Source organism: Juglans microcarpa x Juglans regia, chromosome 7D (assembly GCF_004785595.1).
Source record: "Juglans microcarpa x Juglans regia isolate MS1-56 chromosome 7D, Jm3101_v1.0, whole genome shotgun sequence".
NCBI classification, from domain to species: Eukaryota; Viridiplantae; Streptophyta; class Magnoliopsida; order Fagales; family Juglandaceae; genus Juglans; species Juglans microcarpa x Juglans regia.
Window position 1 is genome coordinate 1,939,860 of NC_054606.1, and position 14,675 is coordinate 1,954,534.

Consider the following 14,675-nt stretch of genomic DNA (forward strand, 5'->3'; position numbering starts at 1 on the left):
ATTTATATCCTCTTGACGAAATTAAGGGGAGGACACTAAAACTTAAAAGGAGAGAAATTTTCTTTCATTCAATGGACTTAATGGATCCTTTAAAATACATTTAGAATCCAAATATGTAAATTTTTATCTAAAAATTAGACCAATAAATCATGTAAAACTCCTGTATTTTACATCCATCTACAGTAAACCCACTACATATAGGGCTACTATTCATATGATAGATATTTTTATTATTATTTATATTTCATTTACTCATTCATTTTCTTTTACTTTGATTTTCACGATGTAAGCAAATTCTTTTTATTGTTCGTAATTTAAAACACATCTATTTCATTTTCTTTCAAAAAATATATTGGACAAATTTTTTTCCCAATTTCTTTATATTTTGATTTTATTTTGAATTTTTATTTGTTTTATATATTTTTATTTTGTGTGTAAAGAATGAAATTATATTACATTGTATATAAAGATATATTACAAGCATAAAAAAAATATATGGACATTGCAAATTTATGGGAAGTTGAAGGAAATATTTTTAAAAAATATTATTTAAATGATAGAAAAAAAATAGATAAAATGATGTATAATATATTACAAAAATCAGTATATAAAATAGAAAAGTGAATTTTGACTATAAATTTTAAAGAATAAGATTAAAAAAAAAAAAAAAAAAAAAAAAAACCTATTGTGAATGCTCTCATGCTTTGGTTGAAAAACCCAACGGTACTACATCCGCCATCATCCACATTCTCTGATAAAACAAATACGACTCGATTCTCCCAACTGAAATGTTCCACTTAAATTATATTTATGTTTCTTTGTCTTGCCTTTTGTTGCTGGACAAGTACGGTAACCTTCCCATGGTGTCTTTTAAATTTAATAAGGGTACTTTATAATTTTTTAAAAGAAATTTTATGAATAATTTTATCTTTTTTAAGAAGAAAATGAGGACATAATAATATTTCAATAATTTAGAGAAAAAAAATTATCAGAACGGATAAAATAGAAGATAATTACAAGTTGAGTGATAGTTTGAGGATGCATCTTCCCTTTGTTTTTAGTTTTTGTTTCTCTGTGTTGTCTTTTTGCAGGACAAGTAGCGTATCCTTGCCATCGTAGATATCACTATGGGTCATCTACTCTTTGGTTGACGCCTTGCACTTTAACAGGCATTAGAAGCACAAGAAAATAGATGATTATGGAAGAAGAGCAAATCCTTGCAGGAAAGATCATCGTGTCGGTGTTATTGGGTGGGTTTCTTGTATTCGGTTTGCATCTCTATGACTCGTTGATATTGAAGCCGAAAAGGCTGAGATCAAAGTTCCAAAACCAAGGGATTAGAGGCAATGTTTTGAATACCGTACCGGACAGCGTATCGGTCAAGGTACTGGAACGAAATATTTCAATACCGGTACCGTTTCGAGATAGCGTTTCGGGATAACGTTTCAGAATAGTCGATCTATAAATAAATTATATATATAAAAATTATATTCTAAAATAATAGTTTATATATAAATAAATTATATACAAATACATATATATATAAATTATAAATAGTCTAGTCTGAATTGAAGGTTAAAAAATAAGTTTATAGTTTGAAAAAATGAAAAAAAAAAATACAGGCCGAAATATAGGCCGGTACAGGCTGAAATTGAGGCCGGTATCGGCCGGTATTTTGACCGGTACGAAACAGGTATAGTACCTGTACCGGTTGGACGGCTGAAACGAAAAATTTCAACCGTACCGACTGGTACAGTACAAAATTTAAAACTTTGATTAGAGGCCCTTCCCCTTCGTTTCTTTTGGGGAATATCCCAGACATGAAGAAAAATCGACCTTAAGGTCCAAGCTGCTGCAGAAACTAATATTTCAAAACACCACAACCCCAACGTTGACCATATTTCTCATGCTTGGCCTTCGACGATCTTCCCTTACTTGGAGCAGTAGCGACATGTATATGGTACGATCTGATTTTTTTTTTTTTTTTTTTTTTTTTTTTTTTTTTTTTTTCTGGTGCCCTTTTAAGAGGAACAAAATTTTTATAGCCATAGAGAAAGAAAGGAAAAATCGAAAAGGATTTTCAAAATATCGATGTCTATTAGCATTACAAGTCACGGAGAAAAATGAAAGACTGTATTTTGCAGTAGAAATTAAAAAAAAAATATTTTTGGGTTGAAGAGTTGGAGCATCAGCATGCACTAATTGTTGTTTTGTTTGTTTGGATTTATGAACGTAATTAATAGGCCTAACTCATCTCATAAAATTAATTTTATAAGAAAGAATTATTCATTCCTTATGATTATGTCCAAGATCTTATTTACTGGCAATACCCTCCCTTATGTATAGACTATTATTTTTTCTGATCCTTATTACGGGATAAGTAGTGTGGACCCCATTCATCTTGTAGTAAGCTCTAATATCATGAAAAAATTAATAGACATAACTTATCTCATAAAACCGATTATTCGTTCCTCAACACAACCAAACTCATAGTGATACATTCTGATGCATTGGTGGGCAGGACCGGTGTTCATGTTTTCAATTGGAAGCAATACAGATATTGTGGGCAGGTGATATAGAGATGGTGAAGGATATCGGCCTTTGTACTTCTCTGAACCTAGGAAAACCTTCTTACATAACCAAGGAGAGGGGAGCCTTGGTGGGCCAGGGAATTGCACCCTCAAGTGGCACACTTTGGGCCCACCAAAGGAAGATAATAGCTCCTGAATTCTACATGGACAAGGTCAAGGTAAAATTTCCCAGTGGATATGGCAGACTAGCAACTTTTAATTGATAAAAGATTACTTCGTTTCAAAAGCAATAATCAGAGCAAACTTTCTTTCCTGCTATTTTTTTGTTTCCCCCTCCATTTCAAACAGTGAAGCCAGTACAAGTCAAGATTTGCCATTAAAATTGATCCGGATTATTCAATTTGCATGCTATAAATTGTAAGATTTGATGCAAACTTCTACTTGCAACTTTGTTTTGAAGGGCATGCTGAGTCTAATGGTCGACTGTACAACCTCAATGCTAAGAGCATGGGAAATCAGGATTGAAAATGAGGGAGGAATTGCAGACATTAAAATCGACAAGGATTTAAGGACCTTGTCTAGAGATGTGATTTCCAAAGCTTGTTTTGGAAGCAATTATCTTGAAGGGGAATAAATATTCTTGAAGTTCGGAACTCTCCAAAAAATCATGTCGAAGACAACTCTCGGAATCCCCAAGTTTAGGTACCATTGCATTCAATTTTCCTACAAATATGATCAAGAAATTGTGAAGATGTTTGTTGTTGTGACCATTTTTCATTGTTTATACTTGGCTTTAATCTACTGTCATCAGAGTTAGTGCTGCATTTTACTATCAAATTTAGTTCATAGATATGTTTTATAATCTGTGAACATCCCTAACTTGGTTTCAACCAATTTAAACTTGATCTTACAACAATCAAGTTTTTTCGGAGCAAGATCGATAGACAGATATGTAAATTAGAGAAAGAGATAAACTCCATGACAGTAAGGGTAGTTAAACAAAGGACGGAGACAACTCACGAGAAGGATCTTCTGCAAATGATACTTGAAGGAGCCAAAAATACTAGTGATTTGTCGGATCTCTCTCCTGACAAGTTCATCGTGGATAATTGCAAGACTATTTATCTTGGCGGCTATGGGACTGTTGCCATCACAGCATCATGGAGCTTGATGTTATTAGCTGCATATCCCGAATGGCAAGCTCTTGCTCGTGCTGAGGTGCTTGAAATGTGTAAAGGTGGCCTTCCAGATGCTGATACAATCCAAAACATGAAAACAGTATGTACCATTATAAATTCATTATGTCCATAAAGGGTGTATTACAGAGCAAAAGAAATGGCATATGGCTGCTAGAAAATTAAGAGCTACAAACTATTATCTACTAGTCAAAATGTCCTCTTACTGTTGTGTAGATTTTGTTCTTACGCCATCCCGATTTGCCTTGAAGCATGAAAAGGATTTAACAAAAGATGAATTTTCTCATCCCATATAGACCAAAATGATGGAAGTGTATTATGATCTTTCTGATTATTTGCAGTTGGCAATGGTAATTCAAGAGACATTGCGCCTTTACCCACCAGTACCAGCAGTCACAAGAGCAGCAGTGCAAGACATTAAATTCAAAGGCATACTAATTCCAGAAGGTATAGACATTTGGATTCCTGTTGCAATGTTGCAGCAACACCTAGATCTATGGGAGCCTGATGCCCACAAGTTCAATCCAGAAAGATTTTCCCACGGAATTAGTGGGGCCTGCAAGATTCCACAGGCATTTATCCCATTTGGATTCGGGGCTCGTGTCTGTGTTGGCCAACACTTAGCCATGTCAGAGTTGAACGTGATGTTATGTCTCATTCTGTCCAAGTTTTACTTTCTCACTATCACCAACATACCGACACTCCCCTGTTGACATATTGCTTATCGAACCAGAACATGGAGTTCGTCTCCATATGAGGAGAGTGTGACTTTCGACGTTTGATTTTGAGAAGCTTTTCTTTTTTGGTAGGGGTTGTAAAAGAATAACGCAGAGGTACTGCCTTTGTTACAATGTTGTGGGAAAATGGCATTTGGCAAGCAAATATTGCAAAAACTGCACAAACAGATTAATATTGTTTGATAATCAATAGAACAGGCCGGCATCCTTTACACTGTTGTGACTAGGGGTGAAAATGGTCCTGTCCGATCCGGCGATGGACCGAATATTTTCGGTCCATCATTTTTCTGGACCGAACACCCAAAGGGACCGGACCGGACCGATCGGCCTAATTTTTTTTATTTTTTTAAATAATTAATAAAAAAATTTATTTAAAATACTAAATTAAATTAAGTGACTTATTAATGTGGATTATGTAACAAACTCAATAAAAAATATTTTATATGGTCAATAATAATAAATTAGATGAAAATTATATTACTAATTTATATAATTACTATATAATTAACTAATTGATATTGTATATTAGTTAATTCATAGAATATTAACAAGTGTTAATAATATATTTAAAATTTTATATTGTTAATAGTGATAGGTTAGAGGAAGATATATATAAAATATTGTTAATTTATAGAATATTAACAATTATTAATAATATATTTAAAATTTTATATTGTTAATTGTACAATTATTATATATAAAAAATATATATATTTTCATTCGGTCCCATCCGGTCCCCAAAAACCCTGGACCGTGGACTGGACCCAAACTTTTCGATCCTCTAAAATGTGAACCGAACCAGACCGGTCTAAGTTTCGATCCAATCCGACCGGACCGTTTATCATCCCTAGTTGTGACCAACACACAGAAATGAAAATCAAGCCTTTCCTTAGGCATGGAAAGAGCAAGATATTGATTAAACAAACACGAAGGAAGAAATTAATTGAAATCTTTTTCCCGTTATGAAATGTAGCCAGCCAGCTCCATAACTTGTGTTGGAATTCTATGAAGATCTGCATGTTGAATGCTACAAGAGAAATGACAAGTGAGTGTTTGATAGTTAAGTCAATCCCCAAGAAAGAATGCACCTAAAAACACTTTCAATGGGTTCTCTCTAAAAATGATTAATTTCCTTGTTTCATGTTTTGTAGTTATGTAATTTTTATTTTTATTTTTACTCTCTTTAAAGATGATCTAATTTCCTTTGTTTTTAAATTTTAATCTTTTGCCGAATGATTTTTGGCCATTAACTTCCTGAGATTCATGCACATTGTTTGTAGTTACATAATTTGTTTTTCTCGCAGAAAGGAGTACAAGAGACAAATCACTCAAATCCCAAAAACTCAGATATCGGTCACATACAAAACATGAGTTTAATAAAGAAAAACTAAAGTTTTAATTTAATATGAAGTTGTATTTGAGTTGTCAAAATAATTGTTATTCTATCATTGTCCTTATACAACTATGAAACTCATTGACGAAATAACAGTGTTATCAGATGGTAAGAACTCGCTCAGTTTCACTTGCAGGTAGACATTAATAACTTAATTAATTCATCCTTATCACCATCACGAGAAAAGGATATTATATATATATATATATATATAATATATATATAATATATGGGTAATAGCTCAAAGAAAACCTAAAGAAGCAGAAGAGAGAGCAAGTTCAGACATACAGAAGCAGGGGAAGTCAGATCTGATGGCAAACACGATAGCATCGGTGGTTTTGGGTGGATTTTTAGTTTTGCTGGTGTATCTCTATAACCTTTTGGTGTTACAGCCAAAAAATCTAAGGGCAAAGCTTCAGAGGCAAGGGATAAGAGGACCTTCTCCTTCTTTTCTAGTGGGAAATATTCCTGATATGAAGAGAATTCTTCAACACCGACATGAACTGATACATTCCACACCGACAACTGCTACGGAGGACAACCCTGCCGCCATTTCTGGTGACTGGCCTTCTATCGTTTTCCCATACCTGGAGCAGTGGAAAAATGAATATGGTACTAATCCTTTCCCTTCTTCTTTTTCTTCTTTCATTTAGTTTTATTCAATTCATCAAATGGAAAAAGGTTCAACTTTTCATCCCAAGAGTTCTATACCACCAAACCGAAACAAGGTCTGATACCAATTTCCAAACAGAAACAAACAAAACAAACAAAAAGACATTGATTAATACTAGGTAGTGGGTGCTTTCAGATCTTTATCTATCTGCTGCCATGTCTGTTAATGTCTAGATTTGGTCAAGAGGGGTAGACCGTAGAACATTAATTTACTTGCCCCACTGAAATGAAGAAAGGTATATAATAATTCTCTGTATACAGCAACTACCTGTATAAATTATGATCCCACAATGAGGTTTCTGTAGGAATATGATGAGTGCCCCATTTTCTATTGTCTTTTTTAAAAAAAGAAAAAGAAAAGGAAAAAGAAAAAAGAAAAAAGAAAGACCGTACAATCGCAACGTGTCTTTTATTCGGTTAAACTCCAAACCCATATAACACAGCACAATTGAAATATATATATATATATATATATCATTAGGGTGAGGTGATTTTTGAGAAATGATATTTACAATCTTAGTATACGAAGGACATATGCAAATTCCGCATACTCTTTTAAAAAAAATGGTTAAATTTGAGATCAACATGATTTTATTTTTTAAAGAATGGATCTTCTTTTTTTTTTTCAAGAGAATGCACGAGTTTAATTTGCATACATTTATGTAGCATTACTCAAAATTATTTGTTGGAACATTAAACGTGAAAGAGCTACAAGATCAAGTTCCTTCCTAGTTGATTCATCCCATAAGATTTTGTATTGGCAGGGCCAGTATTCTTGTATTCAACAGGAAGCATACAACAACTATATATAGCAGATGCAGAGATGGTGAAGGAAATCTGTCTCTGCACATCCCTTAACCTAGGGAAGCCTTCTTATCTATCCAAAGATCGTGGGCCGCTTCTAGGCCGAGGCATTTTTTCATCCAACGGCCCGATATGGGCCCACCAAAGGAAGACTATTGCTCCTGAGTTCTACGTCGAGAAGGTTAAGGTAAATCTCCGCCAGTTTACTATTTCAAACATCTATTACAGTATATTGTTTTTGAAGCATAAATCTTTATGTTATGAAGAAATCATCCTTTCCCAACTCACAAATCTTATAAACTCAAAGGTTTAAATTTGAATTATTCACAAATGATTAATCAAAATATAATGCATGCCTGCCTTTTCCAAAAGAGCATGGTGAAACTGATGGTGGAGTCAACAACCTCAATGCTCACAACTTGGGAGCGTAGATTCGAAGATGAGGCCGGAGGTATTGTAGACATTAATGTCGATGATGATTTGAGAGGCTTATCTGCAGATATTATATCAAGAGCCTGTTTCAGAAGCGGCTATTCCCAAGGGGAAGAAATATTCCTAAAACTCAAAATGCTACAGAGACTCATGTCCATGAGAAGTATTGGAGTTCCAGGGTCTAGGTACGTATGTACGACAGATAGTAGCATTCATTCATCATCTTGTTAATGTTTCTTGATTAAGTTTGAACAAACTGATCGCAATGCAAGTTTTGAACAATATTTGATAGATTCTTGCCGACCAAAATGAATCGAGCTATATGGAAAAACGAGAAAGAGATCAACTCCATGATATTAAAGGTGGTAAAACAGCACACAGAATCATCACATGAGAAGGATCTTCTACAAATGATTCTGGAGGGTGCCAAAAGTAATAAATATGACAATGATGGCCGACCAATAAAAATCCCATGGGAAGAATTCATGGTGGATAATTGCAAAAGCATATACTTTGCTGGCCACGAGACCACTGCTACCACGGCCTCATGGACCTTGATGCTTCTTGCTGCGCATCCCGATTGGCAAGCTCGTGCTCGTGCTGAGGTGCTTGAAATCTGTGGGGATAGGCCACCGGATGCCAACATGCTCCGAAACATGAAAACGGTATTAATTTAAATGCTCTCCACAATTTAGTCATAGTAATTTCTCTTTAATTACTGCAACTGCACTAATACGAGTGAGTACTGGCTGCTACTATTGTTCTATTCCATTATATCAGATTATCTTCCAAGGACACGCCCTCTGTAAAAATGCATGTTAATTGAGAATACCCCAGAAAATAAGATCAAAACTAGAGAATACATCAATGCATTTACACATCATGTTGTGTGCTATAATGCTTCTGCATATATATTTGAAGGTTCTGCCTGGAAACATCTTCTTCAAGCTGGGTACGTATAATCTGATATCGAAATTAATTTGTTTGCAGTTAACAATGGTGATCCATGAAACATTGCGTCTTTTCCCACCTACAGTTTTTGTGGTAAGAACGGCCTTGGAAGATATCGAATTCAAAGACATTATGATCCCAAAAGGTATGAACATGCAGATTCCGATCCCAATATTACACAGAGATCGTGATCTGTGGGGGCCTGATGCCCACAAATTCGATCCTGAAAGATTTTCTCATGGGATTGGTGGGGCTTGCAAGACTCCGCAGGCTTATATGCCATTCGGAGTAGGGTCTCGTGTCTGTGCCGGACAACACTTTGCCATGACGGAACTGAAGGTGATTTTATCTCTGGTTCTGTCCAAGTTTTGCTTCTCACTCTCGCCGGCATACCACCATTCCCCTGTATTTAGGTTGGTTATTGTGCCTGAAAATGGAGTTTCTCTCCTCCTCTGGAGAGCTTGATCGATCACGTTTCTTATACTTTGAGAAATAATAGCTTCGGTGGGAATAAAAAAGAGTAATATATATTATATACTTGAGTGAGTGAATTAATTTGCATAACTTTTTAATTCCAAAAGCCCACACCACCTATAAAGTTCTTCTAGCCTACTTGGTCTCATTGGCGAGCTTCCAGTACTTAAAAGCGATAAATGAATAATGCATAAGGAGAAAATTCGACACCTAACGTAGGTTATATGTCTGGAATGAACACAAAGTTGATTCAATCATTCGGGTCTAGATCTGATCGATGTTTCAATTAACAACAGGCTATCATGCAATTTTAATTATATGGTATGACGTTGCGATAAGATGTGAGTTCCAAATCATCCATATTCCGAAAATCATGACGCTAATGCAAGAGATAGAAATCAAAAGAGGAAAAGGACAGTGTGTGTGTGTTTATATATATATATATAGTTTATTGATTTCTTTGTCGTTTATTACGTGGTATCTACATTAATCACAACACAATAAGAGTTTAAGCTTTGTTTGTATTTGTATGGCTTATATACATGTCTCATATCTAGACGATGATCATTAACGACAGACAGACAGATAGATATATATATATATATATATATATATATATATATATCCTGCATGCATGATGATCATGTGTGGGATAAAGTTAACCCGGCCAGTCTCCAGTAATATTGGTTGTGCTTTACCGTATTGTGTCGATTGCTAGCTGTTAAAAGAAGTTTATATTGTACGTACGTGTTTTTCAAGTGCATAAAACTGTTTGGAAATTATTAATCAATTAATAAGCTGTATCCGTGTATTTAACACATGATGATGGGTCTTACTTAACATGAGCTTATAAATACGTATACCGGCCATGAGAACCCGCTTCTTCATGTTTTATATACTACTTTAAAACAAGTTTTCCATGATAATATGGATAAAAGTAGTACAAAAATCACCCAGCTAGCACTGAATCAGGGCGTGTACTTGTATTCAGTTGGACACATACATCTTTTATTGGTAACAGATGTACAAATGGTGAAAGAAATCAGCTCCTGCACTTCTTTGAGCCTGGGGAAACCCTCTTTCATGCCCAAAGACCCCAGGCCTCTTGTGGGCCAAGGCATATTTTCATCAAGTGGCCCTCTTTGGACCCACCAAAGGAAGATCATTGCTCCTGAATTGTTCATGAGTAAGGCTAAGGTACAAGATTCTGGTATATGGCTGAACTAGTTAATGATCTTGAATTGTCTCAAGTATATTAGATACTAACTGAAAATCATCCGCATGATTCTTGTGAAAAGGGCATGGTGAACTTGATGGTGGACTCCACAGCATCATTTCTAAGAAATTGGGAGAACAGAACAACAAATGAAACAGGGATTGCAAACATTAAAATCGATGAGGACTTGAGATGCTTATCCGCGGATAGAATATCAAGAGCCTGTTTTGGAAGCGACTATTCCCAAGGAAAAGAAATATTCTACACATGTAGGAATTCCCGAGTTGAGGTATCATAATATCTCAAATTCATTTATCTTGACAGTCGAATATTTCTGTTTTTCATTAATTGTGAACACTTGACATTGATTAATGTACACTGCATATATGAAAGTTGCTGCTATATATGAATCTTTGATAGATTAATGCTGCCGACCAAAAATAATAGAGCTATATGGAAAACAGAAAAAGAGATCAACTCAATGATTTTGAAGGTGGTAAATCAGTGAAATGAAGAATCAGGTGAGAAGGATCTTTTACAAATGATTCTTGAGGGTGCCAAAATTTATGATGACTGTGATGGCCTCTCAGTAAAAATATCTCGAGACAAGTTCATAATAGATAACTGCAAAACCATATACTTTGCGGGCCACGAGACCACTGCCACCACGGCCACGCGGAGCTTGATGTTACTTGCTGCACATCCCGATTGGCAAGACCGTGCTCATGCTGAGGTGCTTGAAATATGTGGGGATAAGTCACCGGATGCCGACATGCTCCTAAAAATGAAAACAGTATTTTGCTTTATTATATTTATATGTCTGAGTCGACTAAGGCTCGAATGGTAGTAGAAAGTCATTCACAAACGTCTCTCTCGGATGGTAGTAGAAAGTCATGTTTAGGCAATCCCATACTTAGTGTTGATAGAGATGATCCATTCACTAATGTAACTTTTGTTGGCAGTTGCGATGGCAATCCAAGAAACATTGCGTCTTTTTCCAGTAGCAGCTTTTGTGATAAGAGAGGCCCTCCAAGATTTCAGATTCAACAAGGCGATGATCCCAAAAGGTATGAACATCCAGATTCCGATCCCAATACTGCATAGAGACTGTGATCTGTGGGGTGCTGATGCACACAAATTCAATCCGGAAAGATTCGCAAATGGGATTGGCGGAGCTTGTGAGGTTCGACAGGCTTACATTCCATTCGGAGTAGGTTCTCGAGTCTGTGCTGGCCAACACATTGCCATAGCAGAAGTGAAGGTGATTCTATCTCTCATTCTGTCCAAGTTTTCCTTCTCGCTCTCGCCAGGATACCGCCACTCCCCTGCATATAGGTTGGTTGTTGTACCTGAACACGGATTTCTCCGTTTGAGGACATCATTTTAGCTAGCAAGCTAGCCTTGATATATTTATTGGCTTTAAAAAGGGTCTGTGGTGGCCAACACATTTTAGCTAGCTTTGATATATTTCTTGGCTTTAAAAAGGGTCTGTGCTGGAGCTTTGATATAAATGTGAAAGTCATTGCAGACTATTTGTACGTACCATCTTTATATATCAGAGAAATCGTGTAAGCTTATTTTATATATATATATATATATATATATATATGATTTTCACCGAATTGCTGATGCACATAGGAGGTTTAACTCCATTGAATCCTTGGACATAGATAGAGATGTATCCTCAAATCAGGTTGTGATGAAGGAGCATGTGGCTGGCCATTTAGAACATTTATTGTCAGAACCTCATGCATGGAGGCCTACCGTAGATGGACTAGTTTTTGAGGTCAATTATCAGAATAGTATGTCTTGGGTGAAGAGACCATTTGAAGAGGAAGATGTACAATAAGTAATCAGGAAAATGAATAAAGATAAAACTCCAGGCCCGGATAATTTCACTATGACTTTTTTTTAGACTTGTTAGACTTGTTAGGAGGCAGTGTGAGAGGATGTAATGCTGATTTTTCAAGAATTCTTCACTTATGGCAAATTTGAGAAAAGCTTAAATGCTACTTTTATTGCACTAATTCTTGAAAAGGCTGGTGTAAGAAAGGTACAAGATTTCAGACCGATTAGTCTTGTGGGCAGCATGTATAAGATACTTTCAAAAGCTCTTGCTAATAGGATGAGCACGGTTGTGGAGAAGATTATCTCTAGAGCACTAGCATTAGTCTATGTATATGCATATGCAAAGTCATATTTGCATAATATGACCCTAAAATCATTCACCTTGACTTATACATATCCAAATATTTAGCTATCTATGAACAGTGCTTATCCAAATTTGGATAACCACTATTCATCCTACAAATCATATTTTAATCATTATTTCTCTCTCCTCCCACTTTCTCTCTCACAATCCTTTTATTTTCTCCCTCTTTTAACAACACAACAAATTTTCACTTTCACATTCATTTTATTATTATAATATATTATATATATATATATTTCATTTTATTATATTTTTAATATAATATATAAAAAAATTATATTTTTTTATTATTGCATTTGTATTATTAATTTCAAATGTATGTAGTGGATGCTAATTGCAAAATATATACAAAAAAATTGATTTTAGCAAAAAATTAATAATAATAAAATAATAATATTTTATTATTATTTTGTCTCAAATATGCATAAGTCAATGTGAAAATTTTACTTGAATGACAAATTGGATATGCAAAAGAGGTGATTTTGCATATGTATATGCATAGACCAATGCTAATGCTCTTAGTCCCAAAATGCATTTGCAAGAATGAGACAAATTTTGGACTTGGATCTTCTAACTAATGAATGCTTGGATAGCAGGATCAAGTCGGGAGTTCCAGGTATTTCATGCAAACTCGATATGGAGAAGGTATATGGTCATGTTAACTGGGATTTTCTGACATATATATATATATATATATATATATGTTGAGTAGATGTGGGGTTTGGAGAAAAATTGTCTGTGATTTTCTTATATATATATATATATATATATATATACACATATGTTAAGAAGATGTGGGTTTGAAGAAAAATGGAGGAAGTGGATGAGGCATTTTGTGTCAATAGCTCGCTTCTCGATTCGGGTAAATGGTGATATTGTGGGTTTCTTTAATAGTTCGCAAGGATTACGACAATGTGATCTATTATCACCCATTTTGTTTGTCTTAGTAATGTAGGCTCTAAGTCGAATAGTGTCGGCGACAATAGAAGGAGGATTTTTTTCAAGTTTCTTAGTGGAAGATATCTACGGCTCCACCATTATTTCTCATATTTTGTTTGTAGATGACACCTTGCTACTTTGTGAGGCAAATGCAAGTTAAATCCAATCTTTGAAGGCCATCTTGCTTTGTTTTGAAGCGATATCCAAGTTGAAGATTAATTTTGTTAAGATGGAGATGGTCGCGGTTGGCGATGTAAGCAATATTAAAGGGTTGGTGAACATTTTGGATTGTGTGGTTTCTTCGTTGCCATTGAAGTACCTTGGTCTTCCATTTGGGGTTTCTTTCAAAGCTAAGACAATTTGGGAGGTGGTGCTGAAAAAATTTGAGCGTAGGTTGGCCGGGTGGAAAATGTTGTACTTATCTAAATGAGAGTGGATCACACTTATCAAGAGTACCTTATCCAACCTTCCCACATATTACTTATATTTATCTCCCCTCCCCACTAGCATTGCATCTAGAATAGAGAAACTTCAACGTGATTTTTTGTAGAGTGGACTAGGAGATAAGTTTAAATTTCACTTAGTGGGGTGAGACAACGTTTGTTCTCATTTGAGAGATGGTGGATAGGGGGTCCAAAATGCGAGGACTTTCAATAAAGCATTATTAGGAAAATGGTTGTGGCGTTATAACCATGAAAGGGGAGCCTTGTCGAAAGGAGTAATTGACTTGAAATATGGAAGTGAAGGGGGGAGGGGGGACACATGGAGTGGGACTATGGAAATATATACGGAAAGGTTGATACTCTTTTGGTAGTAATACTCGATTGCGTTTGGGGGATAATAGTAGGATTAGCTTTTGGTAGGATGTGTGGGTGGGAGACACGACCTTGAAGGATGCTTATCCCACAATTTTCGGAATTGTAAGGGAAAAAGAAGTTATGGTGGTTGACTTGCGAGTAATCAATCAAGGTTGACAGGAGTGGAATATCAGCCTTATTCGGGATGCACATGATTGAGAAGTGACTGTTCTGGTGTAATTTCTTAACTTGTAGTACAACACTTCTACTGCTACCACATCAGAAGATATGATGGAATGAAAACCCTCTAGGAAAAGGAAA

General features: G+C 35.4%; 1 protein-coding gene and 1 pseudogene across 1 annotated transcript; both read left to right on the top strand.

Moving 5' to 3' along the window:
- The first annotated feature begins 2,581 nt into the window (after positions 1 to 2,581).
- On the top strand, positions 2,582 to 4,677 carry LOC121239427 (annotated as a pseudogene).
- A 1,420-nt stretch (positions 4,678 to 6,097) lies between these two features.
- On the top strand, positions 6,098 to 9,253 carry LOC121239827 (cytochrome P450 714C2-like). Its single transcript, XM_041137157.1, has 5 exons — positions 6,098 to 6,469; positions 7,294 to 7,520; positions 7,706 to 7,950; positions 8,058 to 8,430; positions 8,756 to 9,253. Exons 1-5 carry the CDS (start codon positions 6,169 to 6,171, stop codon positions 9,179 to 9,181), a joined length of 1,572 nt encoding a protein of 523 aa, XP_040993091.1. The 5' UTR covers positions 6,098 to 6,168; the 3' UTR covers positions 9,182 to 9,253.
- Positions 9,254 to 14,675: the final 5,422 nt, after the last annotated feature.